Below are 21,612 nucleotides of genomic sequence, written 5' to 3'. Positions count from 1 at the left end.
GTAAAAAATAGTGTAATTTTTCAAGGAAAAGTGCCAAAAAACAATTTTCAAAGTCCAGCTTCTCTGATTCAAAGATTTCCTGATTGTCTTTTATTTGTGGGTCATATGCTTTGTAAAATATGATCTGTAAAATCTGAATCTGTAAAGTATAACTGTCTAATAATGGTTATGAATGGTAATGGTATAGGAATATTTCCCTCTGAAATGTAGTGGGCAGGAGTAGGCCTACATTAAATTAAAATACAAATACTTGTTTAAACACACTGTGAAGATGTTGAGGACAGTCCTGCCTACACTGTTCTATCTAATGGAGACTGGGCTGCTTCAGTGGTGCTGCCTCGGTTTTAGCGGGTGATATTCAAAATAAAATGACGCGGATTGTAGTGTGCGCCAATGCCGACGGAGGGGGGCGTCTCCAACTATTTTGTTACAAACACGAATCCGGAGTAAGGAGTCTTTTTCCTGGGTATGTAACAGCTGGTTAAACTAAATTATATTTTCAGCATTGCTGCTATAAGTAGTGAACGATGTTTATTTCGAGGGGGGAAGTGTGTTGCGTTCAGTGGCGCCTTTTGTGTTCTGAAATGAATTGAAGGGGGGGTTTTATGCTCGTAAACGGCAACAGAATAGCAGGGGGAAAAAAACATAACGTGGTTGATGGCAAAATGTGCAGGTCGTCATTTTGTCGGCTGGTAAACAGTCTCCCCAGGGCTGCGTGCTGGTGATCTGAGGCATCCCGCTGTCTGGAAGTCGAAACATTTTGTCTGCAGCGTTGTGTGAGCATGAAACGCTTGTTTGCGAATGGATCGTGTGTGTGTGTGTGTGTCTGTGTGTATGTGTGTGTGTTGGGGTGGAGAGAGGGAGGGGGAGAGCGAGAGGGAGTTGTTGTGTGAAGACAGGTTAGACATTTTACTCCAGACTACTGAAGTAAACAAAGAATATGATTTGTTCAAAGCGCGCTCGCCCTCTCTGCAGGAAAATGGGGCTGCTTCGGCTGCGTTGTTTGGGATCGCGGAGAATGGCGTGGCTACGCTGTGCCGATGTTTCCATATAGCGACGCCGTAGTTCCCGTTTCGTTTGACTTTGGCATTGTTTAGTAAGGGCAACTGAATCGGCTCTTGCCGCCAAGAAAATATGCAGTGTTAGCCTCCCAGGCCCCGCTTCACCGTGTCCGCCGGTGGCTACGGCGAAGCGTCAATTACCACAGATGATGCGTTTTTGTCCCATGAACCCTTTTGTTTGGAGAGTGCAGCCTGCAAATACCCACGTCGACTGACGCTGAGTGCAAAGGGCTGGGTGATCCTCCTAACCGTGTAGTTCGGTGTGTGGGGATCTCCACAGCCCGCAGTGCGTTGTCTTGCATGCTTTTACACAAAACTTGAAAAAAAATGACTTGTAAAGCAGGCTCTTATAATGCGCGCGTACAGCATTAAAAACAGCCGAATTTTCGATCAAATGCTGGTTTTCAGTCTGGAGTTTGTCTTTTGCAAACGTGCACGCAATTGTGTGGGGGGAAACCAGTCGGGACAGCGGGGCAGTGTGTGAGTGTGCTGCAGCCCACGGTGGCTGCTGGAGCCTCTGCCTGTGGTGGAAGGAGGAATCCCGGGCTGGTGTTGCAGCTCCGCCTGTCGTGGGCGATGGTTTATTTTGGAAGTTCCACCTTTTGGGGATTTGTAAGAAGGATTCTGTGCAATGATTGGCTGCAGTGTCCACAAAGAGGAGGGACACAAGTGCAAAGGCAGACTCCCTCCTACAAAGTCACGTGTTACCTAACTCCAGGAAGTGGCTAGCTATGTAGATCGTTCTTAATGCATCTCATTGATGGATGTCACGAAAACAAACAAGGATATTCCGAAATAAGATATAAAATTGTTAAAAATGACAAATAAATTACAAATGAACAAGTTCCTTATACGAGAAAATGAACAAAAGACTACAACTACTACGACTATAGGTGTTCTACAAAAATCACAGTTGTAGTTATGGTTTTGAAAGTTCATTTGGACAGTATCTGTCTTAAATGAAAAGTAAAAAACAAAACAAAAACACCTACAGTGGACAAACATTAAAAAATAGCTTTTCCTCAAATGTTAATGTTACTTTTTATTTAATGAATTTTCTATCTAGCCAATAGTCCTTCTCTTTTCCATTTCAGAATTTCCATTCACTTTTCCTATAGATCACTTCAAGTTCTGAGATATTTTTAGAGTTTCTTGCATGCACAATATATTTTCTTGTCCAGTATTTAAGAAAGAATGAACAATTTGAAATCTGACCATATTTCTGACCTTTTTTTCTCAACATACAGTTATCACTGTGTGACAATTTCACCATGAGATTTTACAACAGTATAGAACATTATTTCTGTCACAGTTTGTGAGGTCTTCATTAACAAAAGTTGAAAGCCATCTTACTATGGCCTTACCTACACTGAGAAAGGAATATTCCATTACTGTATTTTATAAAAGACAATGAGAAAGACAAAATACTTGATCACGTTTTATTCACAGAATTAAAGTAAATTTTAGTAAATAGTCTAAGTTAATAAACTTTTCTGATGGTGCTGAAAGTGTATGTACACAAATATTATGGTGCAACTACTGATTTTTATCATTTTCAATCATATTGTTGGTTAATTGACTAATCGTTTGGCCTATAAAACAGCCAAAAACAGTGACAAATGCCCCCCACATATTGTACAGTACACTGTGATGTTATTAAATATCTTTTGTCTGGAAAAACTGTCCAAACCTAGACATAATCAATTTACTGTAAGACAATCAGCAAATTCGAGAACATTTTGCATTTTTGCTCAACTAAATCAGTTCAGTTATAGAGTACTGGTCCTGCTCTAGGTGTCTGGTGAAAAATGGGGAAGTAATGAAAGTGGAATGTAGAGTATAATGGGGGTCCGTGGGGGACCCCTCCGAAATTAATCCGGCCCTGATCCTATACATATATAATAGACCCAGGACTGTACTCACTGCTGGCATTGTCGCGCTTCAAGTCAAATGGGCGTGCGTGGAGACTGTACAACAAGTCCTTGATTGACAGCTCAAATCCACAACCCGGGTCCTTGCCCCGCCCTTCTGCGGATCCTTTGAAAGAACTGACCAATAGCACTCGTCAAGGGGCAGCGCTATGTTGTAAACCACGCCCATACATTGCTAACCGAACGGAGATTGTTTTCCTCTCGGGGAGATTTTCACTTTGCAGCCAACAGCCTGAATTGTTTATTTTAAATCACACGCCACGATAAGTTTTCTTCTCACCTATACGTCAGCTTTGGTATCTTCTCCAGCCTGAGGCGTAGCGGTTAACCCACATATAACGGATTATCAAAGCATCATCCACGAACTTCAGCTCGCTGTTTTAGGAGAGGGGGTGAGTTCAGTTGAATTCATTCAGCAAGCTAACACAGCTAGCTACTTATCTACCGTTAGCAGACGTTTTAAGTAAACTATAGGGGAGATCGACGTCTCTTTGCCTGTCGCTCACTCCTAGCAAGACCCGACATGAACAGTCTAACATATCGATAGTTAATTCTTGCTCCAGATGTTTCAGCAACAGCGAGCCAGATCGCTAATGCTTACTTGCATGTGCTTCCCTGCTAGCTCCGGACGGTGTTCGGTGTCGGGCTGCCCATGTTGTTTACATTAGCTAGCAGCTAACTGGCAGCTCACAGCCCTTGCCGACAAAACAAGTTCCAGGCGGAGTTTTTGAAATAAACACTTAAAGGCGTCCCAGGCTGGGTAGCCAGTCAGGCGGCTACCAAGTCAGTGACTTTTAGCGCGTATTTGCTTGAAAGGGAACATAAATTGCTGCACTCCTGCGCCACGCTCTAAATGGCGGGCGTGGGGGAAGCGTCGTGCTGTAACTCGAGGTCGGTGCTTGGTGTCGCTAGGCCGTAAAGGGGATGGTCGGCTAACGGCTGTTAGCATGTAGCACACATAGCTGTTTTGCCTCTACGTGACTGTAACGTTACTACACCGAGCGAGGCTGATATATCTATAAATACTGCAGCCTCACTTTCTTTGGACGTGGCCGTGAAGAGCGAGGATTTGTCGGTGAACCGCCTCAGTGTTGAAGACCAAGTGTTACACGGGCACTTCAGTTTCACAGTCATTGTGTCACTTGCCCGATATTCAGGGTTTGAAACGTGATGTGTTCCGTCCCTTCGTTGTTTCTCTAGCTTTATGTTTTTCGAAAAAGCGATTCATTCATGTGATGAGGAGTTGTTGCTGTCTTGAGGAAGTTGTGAATGGCAGACTGGCTCCCACGTTCTCGCAGCACCTGTTTGTTGCATCGCTGACGTCCGCTGTCTGTGTTTCATTGGCTGCGGAGGCAGCAAGTTTTACATTCAGTACATATTAACATTTAGATGCATTTAAGATGTGCTTCTAAATATAGTTTAGCTCCTCACTTAGGTGACAGCATAAGAAAGAAATGGGTGGGGGGTGTATAGGTGCTTTGTGCATTATACTATTCTTTTTTATCTATCAACCAAAAGTTGTGTTAAAAGTGGTATAATACAGTCTTGTACGATATTAAATGAGAAGAAGACAGGGGTGTAGATTAAGTAACGCCCCTGCACCTGTAAGACTGGAAAGTAAAAGTTTGTGAAAATGTTTGTTATTAGGGTTACAAGTAGATTATTGCTGTTAGCTTCCTTACACCAAAAACCCCATTAAAGCTTCCCAAATAACAACCTCTGAAATTTTGCTTACCTTTTCACTGTGTTTTGATCGGGGCCCTGTTCTTCATATGTTAATAACTGGCTTATCCAGATCAGATTGTTGATGATTTGACATGAGTCTGGATTTTTTTTTGGTTCTTCAAAAGTGGTTTAAAACTCATCTGTGGCTGCTGTCAGAGCAACAAGTCCTTAAGGCCAAACCTTAAAAAGTGCAGGCTTACTGACAGTTAGTTGGATCATGACCAAGAGTTTCAGGGTGAATCTCATATGTGAACTTATTCTCACATAAAAATGGTTCCCTCTCTTGGAGATACAATGAAAAAAGGTTTATTATATTTATGATTTCAGATTAGAATATGTAGGTTATTGTTGATATGATTATCACAAGGTAGTAAAAAGATTCTGACTGTTAAAAGACCAAAGTGGGAGGATACCCAATATATAGCAACAATATATATACTAATCATTTAATTCATTTTAAATATTGAAATGACAAATCCTAATATTAATGTCAAATTATATTGGGATTTGTCATTTCAATATTTAAATTATTAACTGCAGAACTCACTCTGCTAAAACGGTTTTATGTCACTTTTTAAGAAATTTTGAATAGATTTCATTTTCATAGCATGCTTATGATTATCACTTAAAAGCCTCTTCCACGTCTATTAGATGAAAGTGTCACACAGGTTTTCCGCAATCTGGCAGCCCTAAAGTTATTCTTGTTAATGGCATATAACTGATGGACTGCGTGGTGCAATATCAGAAAGTGGTATTAGAAAAAGACAATTGTATGAGAGATGATAATCCTACAATTCCCTATAAGTTTTTGCAATCAGCAGTCCAAGACTCCAAGATATTTAATTTACTGTCACATAAGATAAATAAAAGCAGCATATCCTCACAGTTTAGAAGCTACAAACAGTACATTTTTGGTATCTGTTGTTAAGAATATGACTCAATTAATTGATTTTCTGGTAAATGGCCACTGGATTAAACAGTTTGCACACACACAAAGTTGTTTTGTTTTCATATGGTTACTGCATCCCCTGTGCAACAGTCCTGTGGTGATGTAGCTTATCTGGTGTTATAAATGCAGGAGGATGGAGCTTCAGGTTAAAGGCTGATCAGCACATCTCTTGTGTATATAGTTCAAGGCTTGGGGGGTTCAGAGAGGCATAAGACATCAGTAAGTTCAAACAAAAGTGTAATCGGACACTTGAACTCAGTATGCAACGACATGAACAGACTAAATCTTGTGTCAGGGCAACTTTGACGTAGTTCCTGAAAAAAAGGCATCCCAAAAGTATCACAAACTAAAACTGGCATGCAACAGTAATGTTCTCCCTTAGCTGAGCAACAGAAGTGGGTGGCACTGTATGTATCCATAAATTCACAGTAAAAGCAAAAAAAAATTTGCTTTATGTTCCTCAACAAATTGTTGAATGAATTCAAGATGCTGATTTAATGGATTCTGATAACTTGACAGAGGTCTGCCAGTGTGAAACAGGGTCCATATGCTGCTCTTTCTTCCCAGGTCTCTCAGCTCTCACGAGTATGAGTTCATAATGAAGCGGCGACTGGAGGATCAGGAAGCGGTTTTTGCGTCCCCGCAGCGGCGCCTCGCTGGCAGTGCGGAGGCTTTCCAGCATCGTGTCCTGGCCCCTGCTCCAGCTCCAGCTGTGTATGAGGCCGTGTCTGACAACATGCAGCCCACAGCAGGCGTCCAGTACTCCGTCCCCCAGGGATACCAGGTATGCTCTACTTGTCCAGTGTAGATTTGTTTTAAGCTCCTGCTGTTTTTGAGTTTTGTAGCAGTTCTACTTCACTTGTCACCCATAACTCAGGATGTCATTTAAACTGTCAGTCTTTGGTGCATGGTCTTTTTCTTTCTGTAAGATGTCAGCATGTCTCAGTTTTTATAAATTGCCCTTCATTTATTGGATGTGGTGATTCAAATGATTAATTCACCCACTGTTAATTATTCTTCATCATTTTTAAAAGTTACTCTGCTTTCCCAGGTCCCCACCGTGGCCCAGAACAGTGGCGGGCATGGGCACACCCCAAGCCCAGCCGTCCATGGGGGGTCCCACCACCACAGCCCAGCAGTCCAATCCCACGGGCCCCCAGTGATGTCAGGACACGGCCATACGGCTGTTCCTCAAGCCTCAGCACAGGGCCAGCAGCAGTTTCAGAGGCTCAAGGTTAGTCTGCCACTTTTATTCTGACCGGCTCTGACAGTTGTCACATCCTATGAAAAACCTGAAAATGCCAAGGATGTTTCAGGCCAAAGAAGTTAGTGAAAATAGATTTAGAGACATTAATAGGGGTTTACGGAAACTTGTGAATTTTTTTTAGCCTGTTAAATGTTTAGTGGATTGGTTGGTTGTAGTTTGAGCACATTTTCTGTTACGTGAAATACTCAGTTCACTCCAATCACAAAAAAATTCCCCATTTACCCATAGTTGTATCTAGCCATGCATATAGTTCATTGTGGTTCACAGGGAACCATTTAGTATATTGGAGCAGAGAACTTGTGATTAACCCTTCAGATCTGGGTTAAATTCCAGTTTGTGTGCTGCTTATTTCCCAGTGTCTGTCAAGGTTTCAAAATGGGATGGTGGAGTAATTGGTGAATGTTAACTGGCCAAGCAAAAAGACTAGCTGTTATTTTTTTGCTGCACCGCAACAGCGGGGACTGACTGACTGACTGACTGACTGACTGACTGACTGACTGACTGGACAAGTTGCACAATTTGTCAGCTAAATGCAGTCAAACTTACACAACTGTTCATCCGGCTGAGTGAGTTTCCCAATTGGGCAAACAAGTAGTGGTGCCAACATAGCACATTCATTGCTAGATTTACTGACCTTTCAGACCCCTATAGCGACATCTTTTCAAATAAGCACCTAGGGACAAACCAAATGACTTTTTGGACAAACCATATTTACCTTCCATAGAAGAGAGTCGCCATGGCAGAGAGGCGGAGCAGCAGTTTGTTATCCAGACGGAGGCTGCGCGCTGTGTGGGAGACAAAATAAGAAAGACATTCTGTCACTTATAACTTTCTCTCTGAGTGATCATTTTACAAGTAAATGTAGCTGAAAACACAGCACGCTCTTTGTCTAAACCTATGTGATTGGTGATTTTGTCAGAAGATGTCAGGTTATGAAATCAGGATTTTAGCAGCAGTTTGGAAGTGACTGCTGGTTAACATGGAGTGGTAATTGGTGGAGTTTTAGTCACTATTTCATATCTGTTCCCCTGTCTGGCAACATAAACAGAAAAACAAGTAAATAAGAGCAGCTTTATTGGGAATTCGGCTGTAACAAAATACTGTACATGTGAACACAGAGAGTAGGAGGGAAGCAAGCAGATAGAAAGCTGAAACGAACTGAAAATAGACAGAATGCAAACACTACACGATGATGTCAGTTGTTTACAGAGGTTTCAAAACAGTTTTCAACTACGTCCTCAATCATTAGCCATCCACAATCCAGCCCAACACAAGGTTTTGACCTATCTTTGTTATTATTTTTTACTGCAAGAATATTTGCTGTTTGATACAAGAACTGGGACTCTGCTGTCGAAAAACGAATAGAAAAACAGAAGAAGTTGACTCTTCCCTTTTCTCTTTCTCCCTAAGGTGGAAGATGCTTTGTCTTATCTGGACCAAGTGAAACTGCAGTTTGGCAACCAGCCTCAGGTCTACAACGACTTTTTGGATATAATGAAAGAGTTCAAGTCCCAAAGGTGAGGACACTGTTGAATTTTACAGAAAGATACTGTGAGTCATTTGGTTGCACACTCAAAGGCTCCTGTTCAGATATTTCACTACATGAGTTCTCTCTCTGTTCTGTTCTTACTCTCAGTGTCATGGTGCCACTCACTTGAACAATGCGGTATCAATATTATTATATAGAAGCTGAAGCATACAAGATAAAGTGTTTACTAACCAGATTTTTCTTCCACTTCTAGAATATAATTTTTTTTGCATCCATAGAAATAACAAGCATTTCTTTCACAGTCCCAGAATGACCAGTCTATTATCTCTGCCACAGCTGGCAGCTAAACAAAGGCATTTGTTCTCATTTGTTAAAATAATCTAAAGTTCAAAGGTGTACAAGCCGCTTTCGGTTTGGTAAAACTCTTATTGTTGAGAGCTTCTGAACTGCCTCAGAGTCACATCACTGGTATGACAGCTTAAGTGGATTTAAATTCATTCTGCCTGCTTTCCTGTTTCCAGTATTGACACTCCAGGGGTCATCAGCAGAGTGTCGCAGCTTTTCAAAGGTCATCCTGACCTCATCATGGGTTTCAACACCTTCCTGCCACCGGGCTACAAGATTGAGGTCCAGACCAATGACCTGGTCAATGTGACAACACCCGGTCAGATCCACCACATCACCCCACACGGCATTTCAGTCCAGAACATCCCCATAACAGGAGCAGCTACCCAACACCAACCCCAGCTCCCACCTGCAGCAACCACCACCGCTCCACCTCTTCTAACACAGCCTACCCCTGCCAAGATGAGCAAGGTGAGTACCAATAGGAAGTGACTTATGGACACCAAATATTGTTATTCCCCTCTCCACAGAGTCTGCTTCAAGAAATTGTGTTCTGTTAAATATCCATAAAATCTTCCGTGTTCTAGCCTCTCCAGCCTCAGGCCTTGACACCGAGCAGCCAGAGCAATCCGTCCATCCCTGCGTACACATCTCCCCGCTCCCCGCCCATGCAGCTCCACCCACCCCTCAGCGGGACCCCCACCGGTCCACCAATGCAGAACAACCAGCCCGTGGAGTTCAACCACGCCATCAACTACGTCAACAAGATCAAGAACCGCTTCCAGGGCCAGCCCGACATTTACAAAGCCTTCCTGGAGATCCTCCACACGTACCAGGTCAGTGGCTCAAGCTGAAACTATTGTGGCATCAAATTGTATTTTTTTCATATCTGAAATAAAATGCTGCAGTTTCTGTTAAAACACAATCTGTAGGGGCGTCGAGTAGCTCAGTTGGATGAGCATCCGCCCCATGTGTAGAGGCTACAGTCCTCGCTGCAGATGGGCCCCGGTTCGAGTCCCGCATCAGACAAGACCTTACCTGCATGTCATTCCCTCTCTCTGCCTCTCCATTTCCTGTCTCTCTCTCTTCTGCACTATCAATAAAGGCACAAAAAGCCCCAAAAAATAAATAAATAAATAAAAACACACAATCTGGAAGTGCAATTTTAAAGTCAGGGTGAGGTCACCGTAACCTCACATGTCGCTTGTGCTCGGCCACTACAGAAGGAGCAGCGTAATGCGAAGGAGGCCGGAGGGAACTACACGCCGGCTCTGACAGAGCAGGAGGTTTACGCTCAGGTGGCCAGGCTCTTCAAGAATCAAGAGGACCTGCTCTCAGAATTCGGGCAATTCCTACCTGACGCCAACAGTTCAGTGGTAAGCTGAGTCTTTCTCCTTGTTTCAGTGCAGCTGCACTAGAAGTAACTAATAAATATGGAGTTGACTAAAATCAGCTTCTTATGATAGGTCAGATATGTCCCACTTAGTGCTCTATGATTTAGTAGCAAATGTTGTTTTACTGGGTCTTATACTGTGTTCATATATTATATTACAGCAGAGGTAGCAGTTGTAGTCCTGGTGTATGTGCCCTTGTGCCCCTGTCTCACCTGTGTTGTGTGTCCTCTACAGCTGTTAAATAAGACCACAGCTGAGAAGGCAGAGTCTGTACGGAACGACCACGGTGGCACTGCCAAAAAGCTGCAGCTCAACAACAAACAGAGGCCCAATCAGAACGGCTGCCAGATCCGTCGACATCCAGCCCCAGGGACCACGCCGCCTGTCAAGGTACGTACCAGGACTCTCGCATACTGCTGAAGCTATAGTTAACTTTTTATGTTCATGCTTCACGTCTGCCTTTGTTGAATTGTTTTGTAATTATTGTACCTATGTCCTCTCATTGTTATTTTGGTAATGCTACAGAAGAAGCCCAAGTTACTGAATTTGAAAGATTCCTCAGTGGCAGAAGCCAGCAAGCATGGAGTCGGCACTGAATCTCTGTTCTTTGAGAAGGTGAGTTGATGCTGTGTTTTGAGCTTGAATACATTTTTCATTTAGTTGAAAATACAACTCATGAAATGACCGGAAAAATACAGTAGAAAGTAGTAAATGTAATGGTATTTTATCAATACTCCTCCTCAACTTCACACAGTAATGTTGCTTTTAATATTGATTGATAAAACTCATTGTAAAGGAGTTTAAGTTTATTGAATCTAGCGGTCAAGCCCAAACTTCAAGTAATATCCTGCTGTCGAAACAAAAAAAACGCACTCATTTATTTAGCTTGTTTTCTCAGAAATTGAGATATACCAAATCATTTTGTTAGATATTTTGTGAACCTCCATGTGGCGCTTTTAAATTTGTTTCTCAGGTGCGAAAAGCCTTGCGAAGTGCCGAGGCCTATGACAACTTCCTGCGGTGTCTGGTCATCTTTAATCAGGAGGTGATCTCCAGGGCTGAACTGGTGCAGTTGGTGCTTCCCTTTTTAGGGTGAGTTGTCTCACCTGGCGTATGAGGCAAGAGTCTTCCTACAATATACAGCATGTCTATCTCATACATGTTTTTTTAAACTTAATTCTGTCTTACAGAAAATTCCCTGAGCTGTTCAACTGGTTTAAAAATTTCCTGGGATATCGGGAAATGTCCCACATCGAAACCTACCCTAAGGAACGGGCCACCGAGGGCATCGCCATGGAGATTGATTATGCTTCCTGTAAGAGACTAGGCTCCAGTTACAGAGCCCTGCCCAAAAGCTACCAGCAGCCCAAATGCACTGGCAGAACTCCACTTTGTAAAGAGGTGAGAACATTTTGAGAAAAACCAAAAGTTTTGACCTGCTCAGGGTTTAGAAAAATTCATGAACTGCTTCACTGTAATAAGTAGTTAGTTTTCCTCTTAGTTGAGTTTCTGTTATAAATCTTATGTCTGTCCATATTTTAAGAATGTGGGTCTTAAAGTTGACTGTTTGTTTCTGCTGTGTCCAGGTCTTAAATGACACCTGGGTCTCCTTCCCCTCCTGGTCTGAGGACTCCACATTTGTCAGTTCCAAGAAGACTCAGTATGAGGAGCATATCTACAGATGTGAGGATGAACGCTTCGAGGTGAGCAGGGTTATTAAACATGTACAACTCGTATCTTGATGTCACCACAGGGACGATATCCCATGACAAAAAATGCTTTTATTTCAATTTAATTTCCCTTTTTTGCAGGATTTCTTTCTTCTTATCTTTGTCCTAAAAACATCCCGAAGCAAAGACTTTTGATTTACTAGAGAGAAATTGCTCAGCAGCAGAACGTAGAAGACATAAATATTTGAAAATCAAGAATCTTTGAGCTTTTTAATGAAAAATAAATGGCCATCCATGCACAACAAAGAATCATAAAACCTCCATGTTTTCCTCCTGACAGTTGGATGTAGTACTGGAGACGAACCTGGCCACCATCAGAGTCCTGGAGACGGTACAGCGGAAGTTGTCACGCATGTCTGCCGAGGAGCAAGCTAAGTTTCGCTTGGACAACACACTGGGCGGTTCCTCCGAGGTCGTGCACCGCAAGGCCATCCAGAGGATATACGGAGACAAAGCCCCCGACATCATCGATGGCCTCAAGAAAAACCCTGCAGTCTCTGTCCCCATCGTGTTAAAGAGGTGGGTGTCAAACCAAGGCGTTAATGATGTTAGTTGTTACCTTCCACTCTGACTGATACAAAGTTTCCCATTAAAGGACCCCTCCAATTTAAATGATGTTTTTAATTTTGTTAACATGTCTACGTGATGTTTTTTATATAATACAAGACTAATCATGAGTAAATAATCAGTCACAGCCTTGACTGAGTATTTTCACCTTGAACTGCAGTGAACCTCTCATAAAAATGGATTCAGACAGCCCGGATTTCATACGTCACAAACCTAAGGAACAAATCCTGTCGACTTGCAGGGACGGGGGCGGGGCTAAATAAACCTGCAACCTTGTCAGGACAGAGAGCGAGAGTTTGCATTAGCGCAACCACTAACAATGGTCAGCCACGGCCAGTTGCAAGCTAACAAACAACATAAACAAAAAACTACCTCAACCGCTCTGATCCGTCTTCTAGTCGCCAGTTTTGGTGCTCGACAAACTCCTGAGTCTGTGGTGGAGTTTCCTTCGATAGTCATCTTGATGCCCCCCGCGCTTTCACCAGTCAACCTAGTGTAAGCAGTGGTGGTGGGTGGGGCCTCAATGAGGAAAAAATGCGATGGTGTGCTTGAGTTAAAAACGTGCCTGGAGAAGAAATTTAATAAGTTGATTTATGTTTGTAAAAAAACTGCAAATCACCATAAAGCTGTATTTTTCTGATGAGAGATTTCTCTGTTACTTGAAGATGTGGGACTCACCAGCTCCCTTTTTACACAGGATGGTAAATGTGTGTACACAATCTTCTGTTGAGCCCAGACTGAGGTTATGAACTGCAGCTTATAAACTCACTAATCCACACAGGAGAGGAAAAGGCAATATGATGTTTTAGCTGTGGATTTAAAAACTGCTCCTGAGAATTAACGTGAGCTTTTATAGACTAAAAATCTCCACTGCTGCAAAAAAAGATTTGAAAGGAAGTTGCTCCTTTCACAGTATTTTAGTTTAGTACTGCTGCCAGAAACACATCAAGCTCCTGCAGATGTTTGCATCTTTTTGTGATGATGCGAAGTCGTTCAGAGACTAGAGCGTGTACGTTACTTGACTTTGGCGTCTGTTCTTACCAGGTTAAAGACGAAGGAAGAAGAGTGGCGGGAAGCCCAACGGGGCTTCAACAAGATCTGGAGGGAGCAGAATGAGAAGTATTACCTCAAGTCTCTCGACCATCAAGGCATCAACTTCAAACAGAACGACACCAAAGTGCTTCGATCCAAGTCCCTGCTAAATGAAATCGAAAGCATCTACGATGAGGTAACAGACTTAACAAAGACAGTACCAGCACCAGCACACAATACAGACTAAAACCTAAATTCTCCCAAGTTGTATTGTTTGCATTTTGTCAGTGTTATATTGTCAGGTTTTTATAGAACATAAACAGCTTAAGAAAAGTATTAATTGAATGGAAATAAAAAGAAATGACATCGATACAAAATCATGCATTCTCTGCTTCCAAAATGCTGACATCGAATTATTTTTACTCTGCAGCGCCAGGAGCAGGCCTCTGAGGAAAACGCCACCCCACCCACAGGCCCCCACCTGACACTGGCCTACGAGGACAGTCAGATCCTGGAGGACGCAGCAGCGCTCATCATCCACCACGTGAAGCGGCAGACAAGCATTCAGAAGGAGGACAAGTACAAGATCAAACAGATCATCTACCACTTCATCCCCGACATGCTGTTCTCCCAGCGGGGCGAGCTCTCCGACGTGGAGGAGGAAGAGGAGGAAGAGGAGATGGATCTAGAGGAAGGAGCATCCAAAAAGCACAACGGTGTCCCCAGCAGCGGGAGCCCCTCCAAGTCCAAGCTGCTTTTCAGCAACACGGCGGCGCAGAAGCTGCGCAGCTGCGACGACGCCTACAACCTCTTCTACGTCAACAACAACTGGTACATCTTCCTGCGGCTGCACCAGACGCTTTGCTCGCGCCTGCTGAGGCTGTACGGGCAGGCGGAGCGACAGATCGAAGAGGAGGTCAGAGAGCGAGACTGGGAGAGGGAAGTCCTGGGACTCAAGAAGGAAAAGAACGACAATCCAGCCATCCAGCTGAGACTGAAGGAGCCCAGTGAGTAACAACACACAGACACTCATGTATTTTTATTCATTTTCCATGTTGCTATTCAACCCCCTAGTTTAGTTTGTTTGTTTGGTTTTCCTTTTAGGGACAGAGAATAAATTAGGGCTTAACAATTAATCAAAATATTATTGAAATTGCAATATGGCCAAGTGCAATATCCAAATCTGCAGGAGCTGCAGTTTTTGGATAAAGGCAGAATTTGTTACAGTAAACTATTATAAATGAAACATTGTGGTGCTACAGAGATTTTTATATTTTTCTTTCAGTGAAACTGCAAAGCAAAAGTTAATTAAATCTTGTAACTGTGTCCTTTGACTTTTGGGCAGCACTCCTTCTGTAACTCATAATTCAGGTTCTTTTTGTTTTCATAGAGAAAATCTGAAAAGTAAGTTTTTTTTTTTTTTTTTTTAGGCAAGTTAAGGAGATCAATGGTTTTATTGAAACCAGTGATTAAGCAAATAAACAAGAACTGATGAATTAAAGTGACACAGAACTAAACTCTGGATATTGAAAAACAAAAATCACTCTCGACGTGGAAAATTAAACTGCTGCCAAAGGTGGTCTGTTAGAAACGGCGTCACTTTTTCTGTCATATGTTGATGCACTTAGTCATCTGATTTTTGATATTTCTTCTCTCTAGTGGACATTGAGGTGGAAGATTACTACTCAGCCTTCTTGGAGATGGTTAGGAATCTGCTGGATGGAAACATGGAGGCCTCTCAGTATGAGGACTCGCTGAGGGAAATGTTCACCATCCACGCTTACATCGCCTTCACAATGGACAAGCTCATCCAAAGCATCGTCCGGCAGGTGAGAATTAGTTTGTCCTCTCGGCTACAGATTTCCCTGAGAGTTGTCGTGCTCGTTTTTTTCCAAAACAAACACCCAACTGCTTCTCTCCATCCAGCTCCAGCACATCGTGAGTGACGAAATCTGCGTCCAAGTGACAGACCTCTACCTGGCAGAGAGCACCAACGGGGCCAGCGGAGGAACCATGTCCACCCAGTCCTCGAGGAGCTCCGCAGAGGCCACCTACCAGCGGAAAGCCGAGCAGCTTATGTCTGATGAGAACTGCTTCAAGGTGAATACACAGGGGTTCCCTACTGTCACTGGAAAACCGAGGAGATTGTGCCATAAGATTATGAGAGATTAAACCTTGTGAAGAAGTTTTTAAAAAATATGGAAATTAGTTCACTTAAGGAGAAGTACTTAGAAATGATAAGTTTTCCACATGGCTGCAGGGATCATAAATCCTGCTGATTTAAACTGTGTTCTCAGGTGTGTTCACCACCAATAAATCTGCACACGTCTCCACATTATTAGAAGTTAAGAGTGAAATACAAGCAGTGCTGTGCCGAGGGTCTGTTATGAAAAGCTTTACTCATCTGTGTCAGAAATTTTCCCATGTGCCTTTGCATGTAAAGAGTCTAAAAACAAGGTCAGAAGAGGTAAAAAACATAGATGTGCTGTCTCCAGCTTACCAGTTTCTATGGTAATGCTATGACATCATTTTTAAGTGAAGTCATATTTGTTCTCATTTAGCACTGGCACGTTTAAAGCAGCTTAAGGCCACCTGCCACCTGCGAGCAAAGTTCCCCGCTGACCTATTTTGAAAGCTTCATTTTACGGTTGATAACCCGCTCGGTTCAGACAGGTTCATCCACATTTGTCAAAAAAAAAAAAAAAGAAGTCACAGATTCAATTTTGCAAAAGATGACTCAAAACTAGATCGCCCTGGAGTGACAGTTATATTAAAATTTAACTCCAGGCTACTGTGCTCACTCTAGTTGGACAGAAAAATGAAGGCAGGGACGGTCCACAAACGCTGAGATTAATCTGTCTGCATTTTTATCTGTTCTTAGTTTACAGTTATTGTTTTATTTTTACCTTTGCATTTATGTGCATTTATGTGTATTTAAGTAAAAAAAAAAAAAAAAAAAAAAAGGTAGAATGCGTAGAGGAAGTAGAACTGATAGTGACTACATGATTTACAACAAGGGTCCTGGATTCCAGCCTAATATACTGCAGCTGCCTGGTTCGTGCTCCAGCCCTTCAAACCCCTCAAGACATCCCGGCTTATTTGTGTTTCACACTCTGAATTAATTTCAGTCTCACACTTGCTGTGTCTCTGTCTCTTTCTCAGGTCATGTTTTTGAGAAACAGAGGGCATGTGCAGCTCACAGTGGAGCTACTCGACACGGAGGAGGAGAACTCAGACGAGCCCATGGAGGCTGAGGTAAGAAAAAGTCTTAATCCCCCCCCACCCCCCTAACCCCGAAGGCTCTCGGTTGTGAGGTTTGGCCCATGAGCAAAGAGGTTGGATAAACTCAGCAAAGTAGCTTTTTTATCCACACGCCGTAATTCCAAAATACACTCGGCCCTTTTTACTATTTTACAAGTCAGTAAAGAAGGGCCTTTGTGATGGTCAGTAACCTGCCAAAATGGCGAGGAGTTATGCAAACTCCCAGTACCAGTATTTGGCTGGACATATTCTCCTTCACTGGTGTTTACTGGCAGGGAATCATGTTCAGTTCCGAGGAGAAGTTAAACTTCATAACATGATATATTTATTCCACAGCAAATAAATGCATAAAATTTGTTGTCATTGTTTTTACATTTTGTCTAGTAAGAGGCTCCACTTTTCCAGCTGGAGTGAAAATACTAGTAAGGACCTGTTGCCGACCTTTTGGTAATACTGGTGTTAGTAATAGTTATATTTATATACCTAATCTGTTTCATGTTCTTGTTTTGTATGTGCAGCGTTGGTCTGATTATGTTGGACGCTACTTAAACCCAGATTCCACCACACCTGAGCTGAGGGAGCATCTCGCTCAGAAGCCTGTTTTTCTTCCCAGGTAAGTCGTTGCATCAGGTCGTTTGATTTGGTCATCATATTTGGGTTGTTCTTAGCCAGGATTTATGTTTTTCCTAATGCGTTACATCACAGTAAGCTATCTGACACATCTCTTCCTACAACTGTCACATACACAAGTCCAACACACGTCCATTGATTAAATTAGCTCCAATCGATTTGTTCTGACACATTCCTGCTGGATCTCTCATTACATTTGTCTCCGCCTTCACAACCAGGAATCTGAGACGGATCAGGAAGTACCAGAAGGGCCGAGAGCAGCTGGACAAGGAGGCCTGCGAGGGCGGCAAGAAATCCCTGGAAAAGGAGAAAATGGAGTGCATGTTCAAGCTCAACTCTTACAAGATGGTCTACGTCTTCAAGTCTGAGGATTACATGTACCGACGCACTGCCCTGCTGCGAGCTCACCAGGTATTTACTGCTCCCTCTGCCTTCATATAATCTAATCATTAACTGTGCTCAATGTGTTTCTCTCTTATTCACTAATTGGTTTAAAGGTGTGAATCTGTGGCTGCTGCTTCTCTGTTTGTTCACTGAGATTTGTGGCTGCTGCTCACTGTATTAAAATGTATTTACCTTTTTATAAATCCGCAATCCAGAGTAGATCGTGATAATAAAAACAAACAGCACATCACACAGCTCTACTACAAACTGCAAACTTACTCACTGATCATTTAACATCTTTATTTCACGCATAAAACTCAGTCGCACTTGCCACTTGATGAAATGTTAAATCTCATATCGTAATCCAACAGTTAACAGTTTTACACTTTGCCTTGGGCTGTGAATTCCTTTTTTCGAATCATCAGTTTGCTGAGTGAAGTCATTTCTTTCAGGTCAGACCTGTATTTAATTGCTTTTATAGTGAGTTTTGATAGAGTACATCAAAGTTAAAACGGTAAACACAGCAGTAAGCGATCATGACAACACTGTGATGTAACAGTGCTGCTTCTGACTGTCTTAGTGAGTTCAGTCTGTTTCTGATTTGAGCGGTTTTGTTCCGTTACGTAGAAAATTAGGCCCATGAGGCCAAGGATGCAGCAATGTATGTTCTTTATATTTTTCATTTACTATGTGCTTTAATAACATTTCACCACATTAAAACAGGAGGTGACATTTTGAAGCAATAAATATCAGACTCGCCAAATTAAAAACCTTTAATTTGCAGTTCTGCTGCAGCTAATGACTTGACAGCTCACAGCAAACCACCCGCTCCTTGGCTCTTTAGTTTCTTGGGTGTTCAGCAGTCAGAAATAGCGACTGTCAGAGTAAGTGATGAAAAGATTTGTCACTGCAAACAGAGCTCAGAGAAACGCTGATACATCTCAGCCGTCAACACAGACTGAGGCAGCCGAACCAAGGCCGAGAACTGAAATCAGGCCGCACAATGAAAGCTGCTTGACTTGACTGATTTACACACAAATGTCGGCTGCCCATGGGAGATGGATATCAGGTCCTGTGTTCGAGACAGATTTGGGAAACACTGCTGTATATCCATGCTGAGTCACCAGTGACCAGTGCAAAAAGGCCGCTGATTCAGTCAGTGATACGTATGATTCAGTGTTCTCAGTTCAGCTTGAAGATTTGGTGCCTGATTTATTCTTTCATGTTAATCTGTAGTGACTACAGAGTCAAGTCTCTAACCGTGGCAGTGTTAATGTAATCTCTGCCCACTAAGCTTTATAACAAAATCTCTGTTTGTCCCCAGTCACATGAGCGGGTGAGCACACGGCTGCACAAACGCTTCCATGCCTGGGTGGAGGCGTGGGTCAAGGAGCACGTCACCCGCGACATGAGCGCCGAGACCAACAAGTGGTTGATGGGTGAAGGGCGTGACGGCTTTTTACCTTGCACCACCTCCCGCCAGCCCGAGGTCCTACACTTCATGAACATCAACAAGTACCGCGTCAAATACGGCCCACCGGGCAAGGCGCCGTAGCAGAGGGGAAACGGGGAGAGAGAGAGACTGATTTCTGGGGGTGTTTGGTCTGAAGTCAAACAGGTCAGAAGTAGAGGTAGGGACGAGGGCTTATTAATGTGTTTTTAAGGCAGACATGGGAGCACAATTAAGCTAGCGCCCGTGTATGTTGCACCCGGGGCGGCAGGATTACTGATTTTACCAGCGTTTTTAGCTGGGCCCATTTTTTCGCAGGGCCTTTGGTGCCAAAACTTAGGAATCGTCACGCTCCAGTCACAGACCTGAGCTCTTACCAGCACTCAGAGCCCACGTCTCAAACAAACTTCCCTGAGCCTTTTGGCCAGGGCTTAGTAACACAAACAGTGAGCCTGAGAGAGACCGAGTGGTGCTTTTTGTACTTTATCACAAACTGAGCTTCGGTTTAGCTTTTGACCGACAGAGTAAGAGCTCCATTGAAATCAATCATACAGGGATTTCTTTATGATAGTGTTATTCTACAGTATCCATGGAAAACAATATGGTGGACAAGTGCACTTATTTGAGTAGAGGAAAATGTTGAATAGTTTTGTTTCCCAGATTGAAGGTTTGAAGGGAGCTCAATAAAGTCTGAGAGATCTGGTTCAGACATTCCTGCGTTGAGGCCAAATCACAATTATGTACCTATCACTAGACGGAAAGAGGGTTACATTTCCTTTTCCAGAACACATGGCAGCATTATTAGAAACTGTGCCTGAGCCCCAAACAGTATTGTCAGGTTAACATCGAAAAGCACTGTTGCATCTAATGTAAAAAATAAAAAGAAAGGAAAACAAATAGCCTCACAACACTGTTTGGTCTCAGACTGTAAAATTGTATAGCTTGTGAATGTCAGATACTGACATGTATTCCAGTGTATGTGTTGTGTATATATATTATATATAGTTCTATTAACACAAATGATCCTCGCCGCCCTGGAAGTCGACCTTTTTAAAATGCCCTCCGCCAATACACCAGCTTGTACACACAAACAAACAAACACACACACACACACACACACACACACACGTCTCATTCTGGGAGGTCTGTCCACACGCCGCTTACATTGTAAATACACTGTATATAGTCCCAGACTTTTTATGACAAATCTGTGTTGTTGTGCTAGTAATACTTTCCAAGGTTACTGTGGACTTTAGTGATAAATGGCTAAAGTTAGTATGTATATGAAAAAGACAAATGCAAGACCATTTATTACAGTTTTTACCAAAGGGAGTTGATTATAAAATAGCTGTTTCCCCCCTTTGTGTGTTCCTTTATGTCTTTTTCTTTTTAATTTCTGTAGTAAAAACATGTGGAAAAGTAGAAATGTATCCAGGTCTTTTGGTTTTTATATATGAAAAATAACAATTTTTTTCTTCTGAATGTGACATTTGGTTGGTAAAAATCACTGCCCCCCCTTTTTGACAACCGACACCGTCCGTGGTGATGGTGGGACTCATTTCAAAGTTCAGCCTTCAGATTGATGGACTCCACAACGGTCTCACCGTGTGTTGCACGCTTCCCTCCCTGGATAGATTTCTGCTGCAGACATCACCCCACACCATATTTTTGATAATGGAAAAAGTCACACGAGCATGTCTTTAGTCCCTTTATTTAGACATTATTTAAAGTAATAATAAAAACGACATTTGTAGCCTACGGAGCCTTGTGTGGAGTTGTTGACTGATTTATTTCATCTGTTACCTTCCATTGTTTGTGTTGCACTGAACTGGCAGGAAAACCTCTTATCAAATACTCAGCTCCTTTTATTCTATATATCAATAAATAAACACATATTAGGCTTGATTTTCTTGTCAGTTACAGTTTTAAATGGTATGTCCTCTCACTTCACCCTACAAGAAGCAGTTTAATAATAATCTGTCCATGCAGACTGAGAAGTAGTAGCACACAGAATGAATTCCACAGGGAAAAGTTCTTATCCCACAACACAAAATACAAAACGCACTTCTTGGAAAGTCTCAAAAAGCACGAATCAGTTTCTTTAAAAGGGGCCATTAAAAAGTCTTATTTACACACAAACTGAAAGTGGGATTCCTGCAGCAGTGGATTGTGAGCACAGGAGGCTGTTCAGTCCATTTTTATGCATTAACTCATAAATGCCGATTTTAGCAAAAACCTAAATGAATTTAAATGAATGAATCATTTTTAATTGGTAAATTCATCCTTCCATTTTCTGCTACTCATTCGGCAGAATTGATTTAATTATACTGTATCATTAGGAGTTACTGTCATTTGCTGCTGGGTAGTACTGAAAAAATGTATCATATAATTGTCAGG

General features: G+C 42.5%; 1 protein-coding gene across 4 annotated transcripts; it reads left to right on the top strand.

Annotated features, from left to right (window-relative positions):
• Positions 1-393: 393 nt before the first annotated feature.
• Positions 394-20,978, top strand: sin3aa (SIN3 transcription regulator family member Aa). 4 transcript variants are annotated; one of them, XM_056387427.1, is made up of 21 exons: positions 395-466; positions 6,234-6,450; positions 6,718-6,900; positions 8,344-8,450; positions 8,944-9,238; positions 9,355-9,603; positions 9,991-10,143; positions 10,396-10,551; positions 10,690-10,776; positions 11,135-11,253; positions 11,352-11,562; positions 11,748-11,864; positions 12,172-12,410; positions 13,503-13,686; positions 13,921-14,497; positions 15,150-15,319; positions 15,417-15,590; positions 16,653-16,745; positions 17,270-17,364; positions 17,600-17,792; positions 19,090-20,978. In XM_056387427.1, the coding sequence occupies exons 2-21, from the start codon at positions 6,265-6,267 to the stop codon at positions 19,318-19,320; spliced, it is 3,819 nt and encodes a 1,272-aa protein (XP_056243402.1). In that variant the 5' UTR covers positions 395-466; positions 6,234-6,264; the 3' UTR covers positions 19,321-20,978. The 4 variants fall into 4 exon arrangements, with proteins under 4 accessions (XP_056243404.1, XP_056243402.1, XP_056243400.1 ...); XM_056387425.1 differs by having other exon boundaries at positions 10,687-10,776; XM_056387428.1 differs by lacking the exon at positions 395-466 and adding an exon at positions 2,863-3,384 and having other exon boundaries at positions 10,687-10,776.
• Positions 20,979-21,612: the final 634 nt, after the last annotated feature.

The sequence above is a fragment of the Seriola aureovittata genome, chromosome 10 (assembly GCF_021018895.1).
Source record: "Seriola aureovittata isolate HTS-2021-v1 ecotype China chromosome 10, ASM2101889v1, whole genome shotgun sequence".
Taxonomy (NCBI): domain Eukaryota; kingdom Metazoa; phylum Chordata; class Actinopteri; order Carangiformes; family Carangidae; genus Seriola; species Seriola aureovittata.
This window is presented reverse-complemented; position numbering and strand designations above follow the sequence as displayed.